The 9,298-nt window shown below is 33.6% G+C and overlaps 1 protein-coding gene and 1 non-coding gene across 3 annotated transcripts in view; both read right to left on the bottom strand.

Moving 5' to 3' along the window:
- The window catches only part of LOC106117826 (probable 4-coumarate--CoA ligase 3), a 10,683-nt gene extending 2,198 nt beyond the window's left edge, over nucleotides 1-8,485 (bottom strand). The window contains exons 1-8 of one of the 2 annotated variants that reach the window (XM_013312283.1): nucleotides 8,373-8,485; nucleotides 6,663-6,837; nucleotides 5,783-5,987; nucleotides 5,233-5,416; nucleotides 4,564-4,683; nucleotides 3,726-3,897; nucleotides 2,275-2,409; nucleotides 1,627-1,758 (exon numbers count right to left, since the gene is read on the bottom strand). In XM_013312283.1, coding sequence (XP_013167737.1) covers nucleotides 1,627-1,758; nucleotides 2,275-2,409; nucleotides 3,726-3,897; nucleotides 4,564-4,683; nucleotides 5,233-5,416; nucleotides 5,783-5,987; nucleotides 6,663-6,827 — 1,113 coding nt within the window. In that variant the 5' untranslated portion in view covers nucleotides 6,828-6,837; nucleotides 8,373-8,485. Of the gene's footprint in view, nucleotides 1-1,626; nucleotides 1,759-2,274; nucleotides 2,410-3,725; nucleotides 3,898-4,563; nucleotides 4,684-5,232; nucleotides 5,417-5,782; nucleotides 5,988-6,662; nucleotides 6,838-7,424; nucleotides 7,602-8,372 lie in introns of those variants that run through there. The other variant, XM_013312282.1, reaches the window with a different exon arrangement.
- Nucleotides 12-85, bottom strand: TRNAT-AGU (transfer RNA threonine (anticodon AGU)). The gene has a single exon. It is a non-coding gene; the product is annotated as a tRNA-Thr (tRNA).
- Nucleotides 8,486-9,298: the final 813 nt, after the last annotated feature.

The raw sequence follows: 9,298 nt of genomic DNA, 5'->3' as shown, positions 1-9,298 counted from the left end.
AAAAGTACCATAGGCCCCGGCGAGATTCGAACTCGCGATCTCCTGTTTACTAGACAGGCGCTTTAACCAACTAAGCCACGGCGCCTTGCAACAATGGACTGAAATTAATTCTAAAAAACAAAACACAACCCATATTGTGCTGACAATAGATACTATTAATGTTAATATTTCTAAAACTAAATATGAAAACATAACTATTAGGTGCGCAACTAAGTTCTCGCTTTTTTTTTCGATAAAAATATAACTTTATTATTAAAAAATGGTTACAAATGAATCATTCAATGTCTAAGCTTGGTTCATGGCGTTCTGGATATGTCAATATCGACCAGCTCTTACTTTTAGAGCCACCTACTGACAAACAGCGAGAACTTAGTTGCGCACCTAATAAATTTTTGAGTCGGTTGAAATGTAAATTAAAATTTTCTACCACACATCGACAATACACCAAAATAAATATAACGACGCAACACAAGTGTAAAATGAACAATATTAAATGAAAATACGGTTTCCATTATAAAGAGAAAACGTGCCAATGTCAAATTTAAATTTCTGTTATAAATACAAAAGACGAAATGCTTAAGGCATAACCTCAATACAATTGAGAGGCTTCTCAACCTAATTTTATTAAAGTATATTCCCATTCACAATATGAAGGGCTTACGCAGAATCATTTTAACAATATTGGGCGCTAGGGCGCGAATTCTGGCGCCCGTAAAAGTAGTACGTCCATTGGCTGGCGCCCCAGGTCGCTAAACCCGGGCGCCCCTTGAACTTCGGCGCCTGGGCGCCCCGCACTCTTAATAATACGGCCCTGGTATTCTGAGTTTCTAATTGGAACGTTGGGGCCTTTGATACGGATTTGTCACTTTACGGGGCTATAGACACGTTTAGGCAAGCTTTTACTGAAGTACGTGTTGCTTTTGTTGAATAGAAGAAACAATCAACTGAGGCCTTGGATTGTTAAAGTTAATTTTCCGAAAGAGTTACTTACTGAACATTTAGTTTTATGGCTTGTTTATTATTTATCCAGCAATTGGCTTTGTTTTACGAAGGTGTAAATAAGACTTCAAGTTAAACGGATTAAGTACAAATACTTGTATAGTATAAAGTATTATAATTACTTTGTTATATTTTTTTCCTTTCTAATTCTGATGAAGGATGCGAGCGTATAAGGATATTTTTCTGTATGCTAGTATATATAAGACCATCATGACATTTGACTTATGTTTTTTTTAATAGGAGAAGAGGGCAAACGAGGAACGAATTCCCTAAGATTATTTGATGCGTTGCCGGCGTTTAAGGAAGGTGTACCCTCTTTTCTTGAAGGCCCCTAAGTCGTGTTTAGAAATACCGCTGAGGACAGGGTATTCCACAACGCGGCTGTGCGAGGTAAAAAGTTACGCGAAAATCTCGTCGTTGTGGAATGCCAGCCATCGAGATGGAAACGATGGAATTTGGCGAATTATGTAAACAATTTCATTGTGACCTCTCACGGGTGAACAGATTTTGGTGAATTAAATGTCTTTGGATTTGTGTGCATCTGCGGAACGTCGTTAGACGTATCATTTTAGTTATAATTGCGAATAAAATAAAGGTGAAGATTCAATGAGTAATTTCATGACATACCTTAAATTCCAAAATATTTAAAATATTTCCGTTAGACTCGAAAGGAGTATCATTGGCTGGTATGGTGATAAATCCATGGGTTTCAGTTGTTCCATAGCCATTACATAAATTGACATTTAATTGTAATTTTCTCTAAAAATATAATAATCAATTATATACCTATAATTCCTACGACAGTCCTTGGGTTCAATTTGGTAATGACAACGATGAAATATTACAAATGACTTTAGAAATGTGTAATAAAAAAACTCTTGTGCCAACCCTAAAGTAGGAGGAGACCGTCATCATCAACCTGCCCTTATCTTATCCCTATTAAAGGTCGGCACAGCAAGTACTACTCCAGGCGTGTGAAGAATACTTCTTAGTTTACCCACGCCCCGGTGAAAAGTGAAACGAGGGAAACAGTGGTGGTTTAGTGGGTATGCTCCTATTCTGGAAGAGAATCCCACATAACTACCGTGCCTTTCCCCGAGGCACGGAGTATGCATAAAGCATTCCCCACTATGAAAAAAAAGTATGTACTACTCCTCCATACATCTCTATCAGCCGTCATATCCGAATCTACCCCCTTCCTACGGATTTCATCTTTCACACAGTTATTCGTTACTTTTTAAAGTAGGAGGAGACTATGAAAATAATATTAAGTACCTTTAATGATTTCATTATATCAGGGCCTGGTTTAGCTCCGGTTGTTAACACCGTCTCCAAAGAACCCAAGTCATCGACGGAAGCCGCAGTAGCTAAAGTATTCGCAAATGTTGGCCCCAGAAGAGCCCAAGTTGGCTAAAACAATAATAAAAAAATATTTTGTTAAAAACTAACAAAGTCAAATCATAATAAACAGTACGATATTTTAAACAAACACTATTATTATAATAGTATCAAGACAGAAGACAATTATTGTACTGCATGGGTTGTATCAGTTAATTGAGCCAATGTAGTTAAAAATAATTATTCATTTACTATGTAAGTAAGTACACCTCTGTACAACATAATATTCTTAACAATGAGTCAACGGTGGACCAAGCAAATATTTGTAATTACCATCATTGATGTCAAAATAAGTATGAGATTTTAGATGTTCTTAACGGCCGATAGGTCGATGACTATACAAAGCCGCTTGTTTCAAATATTCCTGATAGGCCCTCAGTCATAGAGGAAACCTTTAGAATAACTAGCAATTAATTTATTAAAATCTATTGAATAGAAAGCGTAGGTGACTCAGTTGCACTTGAATTGCAAACTGCAGATCCTGGGTTTAAATCCCGCCATGTACCGATGTGTTTTCAATTTCCGATTTACATATGTATTTATCCGACGTTCTTACGGTGAAGGAAAACATCGTGATGCAACATGCACATATCTGAGAACAAAATCAAAGATATGTGTGAAGTCAACTCGCACTTGGCCAGCGTGGTTGACTAACGCCTAATCACCCTTAACTTAGGGTGGGCTCCGAGCCCCTCGGTGGGGACGTATAGTGAGCTAATTGATATTGCTATATTGAATGTGAATATAGCTAGCAATAAAATTGTATATTGTCCAATGCACATTATAGAGAAATGTTTATAATCTGTATTATAAACAGTATTTGTTGCCGACAGATACGGAACTTTTTACACGTTTTTATTCATAATTGTTATATTTTTGAATTTAGAACTTTATATGTTTTTTCTTCCTTTTTCTCTATATTTAAAAGTTCAGTTGTAAATATAGTCTTGTAACAGTGCGTGCTTTTCTCTTTATTTCTAATAATTCTATTTAATATTTTTATTTTATCTTTTTATTATATAACATAATATTCCAAAATTCATCCTAATCCAAACGCTCTTTCTATCCTTACATTTTCCGTCGTCTTTAGTATATTTTAATGAAAATGGAAAAAATCTTATTTTGTTATATACAAGAAATTCAAAATTCAATGTTGCCTTGGCTCCTTAACCAGGAAGACCTGTACTTAAGGAGCAAAGGACTTCCCATACATATAAATTTACTAATTGTTTGTGTAGAAAAACATCTAATTTATGAATGAACAATTATAGTGTGTGTGAATGTGTGTGTGTGTGTGTGTGTGAGAACATAATAATCTAAAACATCACCTTATGCCGTCTAATCATAGTAAGAAGACAGTCAATAGTTGACTTCGGGGTCATCAGTAATGTTATCTGGTACACGGGACAAGCGATCATTAAGCTAGTGTGCGTCATCCATTGCGCAGTTGATACCAACATTGCTATGTTTGTCGGTCTAGGAAACTGGGAATGTTGCGTCCTGTAATAATTTTAACAATTAAATTTGAATGGAAGTAAAATTATACTACAAATGTTTAATCTTTTGATGGATTATTAATACTGGAATGTAAGCAATGTCTATTATTATTATTTTTTTAATTATAAGTAATAGTATATTAGCTTAATTTTTTACCACTTAATTACATCCATTAAAAATACATTAATTTAGCTATTTATCAATTTCTCGAGTATTAAATAATACTAGAGGACCCGACAGACGTTGTTCTGTCTACACGTCTTTAATTTGAATAAATTAATATGAAGTTAATATTTGATGAAAATTGTGAATCTAAACCATTCCCACATCCCCTTGAACACACGCAAAAAATTTCATCAAAATCGGTCCAGTCGTTTGAGAGAAGTTCAGTGACATACACACTCACAGAAGAATTATATATATAAAGATTGCCATTATATTGATAAAAATTCTAGTGCTCATAAATTTGAGAATGGATGTATAGTTAAAAAGGTACACTAAAGTGGAATGGCGTGACCGATATCCCATTATCCCAACCAGTTTGATAAGACTGCAGCGACCAAGAAGAATGCAGTTAAAAGATAAAATATATCTTCTTCCTTCTTCCTACAGTCCTAAGATAGGCTTAAATAACGGAATGTTAAATCTTAGAGTGGGCAAAAGTTTTACCATAGAGTGGGCAACTGTGCGATCAAGCCTCCCTGTGATAGTATTGCAGCTTTGGGCAATCCAGTAGACCCACTTGTGGGCAACATCAAAACTGGTAAATCTAAGTTCACATGTGTTATTCTGTAATGACAAATAAAATATAAATATTACCTAAGTACTGAATTACATGTTGTCGCCCTCATTTCCGGTATCCAAATTCTTGGGTATTGCAGAATAATGAATGGATACGGTTGCTCTATTGACTTAATTTATATGTAGATGTTAGAATGGATGTCACACTTGAATTCTTAACTAGTAGAATGGCCATAACTCTCTTGCAGATGGTTATGTTGCGTTATTATTATAATTATACTCAAGTATAATGAGTACAGTATAGTTTAAGGTCAAAGTATTTCACTAGTGTAAGAAGTAAGATTATGTACAGTAATCCAGATTTAATAATCTTGAGATTGTACTGTTTAATCTTACGAATATTGTAAATGGTAATGTTTAGATGGATGGATGTTTGTTTAAAGGTATCTCCAGAACGGTTGCATGGATCTCGCAAAAATCTGGCATAGTTGTAGAACATAATATTGAAAACACATAGGCTACTAATTATATTTTTATTTTAATTCCTCGCGGACGGACTCGAGAGCGACTGCTAGTTATTTCGTGTTTTTAACTCACCTGAAGTCATCTATATTGGAACTTGCATTTTTAGTGAATTTATGAATAGCATTGCTATCCGCAACAACAATCTCTGGTTGATTAATATTACGTTTATTAAGTAACTCAGTAATATCGTTTAGTTTCTTCTGTTCACAGAAGATCACCTTTGGACCAACTAAGTTGTTGAAATGAGTAAATTCATCTGGATAAACGAGAATAATACATTTTTAAGTTACCATAATATATAATAGTTACTTTTTCCGTGTTTAAAAATGGGACTTTTCCCAATCGATACTTAAATATGGACTGTTGCAGATTAATACTTAACCGTGTAAATTTCTCTGTTATTATATATATAATGTTACTAACACAACTAAATGCGAATGTTTGAATGTATAGATGGATGTTTTTAGAAAGTATCTGGACGACGACTTAACAGATCTTGCGGAAATTTGGCATATATGTACAGCATAGTCTGGAAGAACACATAGGCTACTAAGTTTTCTTTTAATTCCGCGCAGACGGAGTTTCGGGCGACAGTTAACATGATTACAAATCGTATACTTACAGTTCGTGCTATTAGGATCTATTAATATAGGGATGGCTCCTGAAAAGATTATTCCATAGTAAACTGCTGCCATATATTCATCATTTCTTAATATCACCATTACGTGTTTTCTAGAATAACCATTTGCAATCAACGTCCTTGTTATTGGTATTGCAATTTTGAGTATTTGTTCGTTAGTAATATATTCATTTGTTAAACCATTTATCTGGAAATATACATTATAAATGTATTGATGGATGGATGGTTGTTTGTTTGAAGGTATCTCCGGACCGGCTCAACGGATCTTGATGAAATTTTGCTCAGATATAGAACGTAGTCTAGTAGGACACATAGGCTACTAATTATGTTAGTTTTTAATTCCAAGCGGACGGAGTCACGCGACAGCTAGTGCTTAATAAACCAAAATATCAGTCGTTTAAAAGCCCACGTGTAAATGCCGCTTAATCATTTACCGTTCTTAAATACAACAAATTACATATAAGTTACTGCAGAACTTATATTTTGATTATTACTCTTTCTTTGATACATACTAAAAAAAACTGTTAGTCATTAGAACTTATGTGTGCATATTTAACTAAAAATAAATGTGCAAATTGCATAAAATTATTTGTTTGCAAATTTGCACATGCTCGAGAACATTGCTCGAGAGGAAAAAAACGGAACCCTTATAGAATCACTTTGTTGTCCGTCCGTCAGTCTGTCTGTCTAAAACCTTTTTTTTCAAAGAACGGGACAAACAAAAGGCGTTTAAAAAGAGGTCATCGACTCTCTTGGATATACGCAACTTCAGAGGAACCGTAGTTGCATTGAAGGACCCTAAGTTCTCTCCTTAATAGTTAATCAATAATCATAAGCATTAGTAAAAATAAAGACATATTACCATGAAAATTCCAGAGCGATTTGCTTTCATACTATATAACAGTATTTCAGATAAACTGATTTTACTTATATCTGTTTCATGTTTAGTTGTTAGTACTGCATTTAAAATATCGTCAAGATATGTTTGTGCCTTTGTTGCTTTCCCTCTAAGTACTGCGTGAGACATTCTTCCAAACCTATAATGGAATATTTTTTTAATTTAAATTAGGCCATAGTCATAGTGCTTAGAGCGTCGGTGGCTTAGTGGTTTCAGCATTTGACTTGTAATCTGCAGGTTCTGGGTTCGAATCCCGCCATGTACCAATATGTTTTTCGACTTCAGATTTACATATGTACATATATCCAACGTTCTTACGGTGGACATATCTGAGAAGAAATTCAAAGATATGTGGGAAGTCAACCAACCCGTACAGGGCCAGCGTGGTTGACTATGGCCTGTTCACACCTAGCTTAGGGTTAGGCTCCGAGCTCCTCAGTGGGGGCATATAGTGAGCTGATTATTATGTGCCTAATAAGATAATCCTTACTGTACAAATAAAATCTTATTTCTTACTAATATTATAAATGTGAAAGTAGATCGATGGATAGATGTTTGTAAGAAGGTATTTCCAAAATGGCTTAACGGATCTTGATAAATTTTGGCATGTATATAGACATAGACTGGAAGAACACAAAGGTAAGTAATCAATTTTTTTTTAATTCCGAGTGGACAAAAAATATTAATTAATCATTAATTGGTAGTAACTTTGTAAAAAGTACTTACGTTATAATGGGTTCTACTTAAACTTCAATTTACTAATTCAAAACTATGCAAAATGGATACTACATTCGCATCGTAATTACGGATTTATAAATGTAATACTGTCTTTATTTCGCGCACGATTAAATTACTTAAGACGCGATTCATCTTGCGAGCAAACACGCACTTACATATCCCAGTCAATTTACCGTCTAATATAATAAATTAAACTAAATTATGTGGGTAGTTTATCTTAAAACTTAAATACATTACTTCGTCGCAACACAGATAATATTGAAACAAATCCATCTTACTATAATATTATAAATGCGTTAGTTTCTAGTAAGATTTGCTTGTTACAAGGTATCTCCAGTACTAGCACAGATGTAGAAAATAGTCTGGAAGAACACATAGCCTATGCAAATATTTTTTTTAATTCCGCGCGGAGTCACGGACAACAGCTAGTGTAACTGGACGATAAATGGGACTTTTTTTTAATTCACTAGTATTAAATATATGACAGTTCGATCGTAATTATTGATTATTGGGGTCGGCAGTAACTAGACATGTAGTAAAGTCGTAAAAAAAACAAAACAAAAGTAAATACTTACGATAACCTAGTTTAAATTAACCTATAAAATTTATCTCGCAGGGTTATTGCCCGACATTTGATTTACTTTTGAAATGACTAATAAAAACATACAGAAATAAATTGCATTAATTTATTTAATTTATCTGGCCACGACTCCGACTAAGCAGAATTAAAAACAAACTTAATAAGTAGTCTATGTGTTCTCCAGATTATGTTCTACATCTATGCCGAATTTCAGCGAGATCCATACAGCCGTTCTTGAGATACTTTCATACAAACATCCATCCAAACATTCGCATTTATAATATTAATAAGATGGTAAATAACCATTTAAATTTTTAAAAAACATAATTTAATTTAAAAAAATATTCAATACTCACTTTTTATATCCGTATTTAAAAAACAGTTGTATATTTATTTATATTTAACAATTTATTTAAAATATTTATTAGAATCAATTGTATACACTGCCGTTTACTATGACGATCTTCGTGCGAATGAAAATGAAGTCAAAGTATCATGATAATTATCATCTAAGTCATTAATAATGTTTACGTTGTATATGAATACGACTGTTTCAATTATTATTACAAAAAAATAGTTATGCGATATACAGTCAAAGAATTTAATTACCTACCCACCCGAATAGAATTTCGTATAACAATTTGTGAACAGCGGACATATGTCTTGCGACACGCAAAATATGAACTTCTTCAACTCATAATGATGGGCAAAATGAAGGCAGAAGACGAGTTGAAAGGAGGAGAAAATCGTGGCTGAGAAACATCTGGGAATTGACTAATATTGCTAGCGTTGAACAACTTTTTCGCTTGGAACAGGACATGAAAGGGTTCGCTGAGCTGATGGCCAACCTCCAGTAAAAGAGAGGCATTAGAAGTAGAAGGATATGTAAACACTTTTTTAATGATCGTCGCTATCGACCAAAGCTTTTACTTTTTTTATTTAAATCAAATTACAATTTTCTTTTAAATTTAATTAATAATTGCCGTGAAATTGATTTTGACATATGTTGTTGTCTCTGCTTTTATTAAATAAAAGGAGAGGGATGACAAAATTATTTTATACGAGTACTTTTACGATCGAAAACCACTATGAGAATTGCACTTTGCTACAAGTTTTCAAAACTAATTACAATGTGCGCCTCAACTTCACTGAAATGGGTGGATGGGTGGGAAATTAATGTCCTCCAATGTAAAATATAAAATTAATTAAATAAAAAAAAAAATCGTAATGTAGTTATTATAAACATTCTTAATTAATAATTTACAATAAAGTTATTAGAAAT

This window comes from Papilio xuthus, unplaced genomic scaffold, assembly GCF_000836235.2.
Source record: "Papilio xuthus unplaced genomic scaffold, Pxut_1.1 DF827679.1, whole genome shotgun sequence".
Taxonomy (NCBI): Eukaryota; Metazoa; Arthropoda; class Insecta; order Lepidoptera; family Papilionidae; genus Papilio; species Papilio xuthus.
The sequence above is the reverse complement of the archived record's forward strand: the minus strand, read 5'-3'. Positions and strand labels throughout refer to the sequence as shown.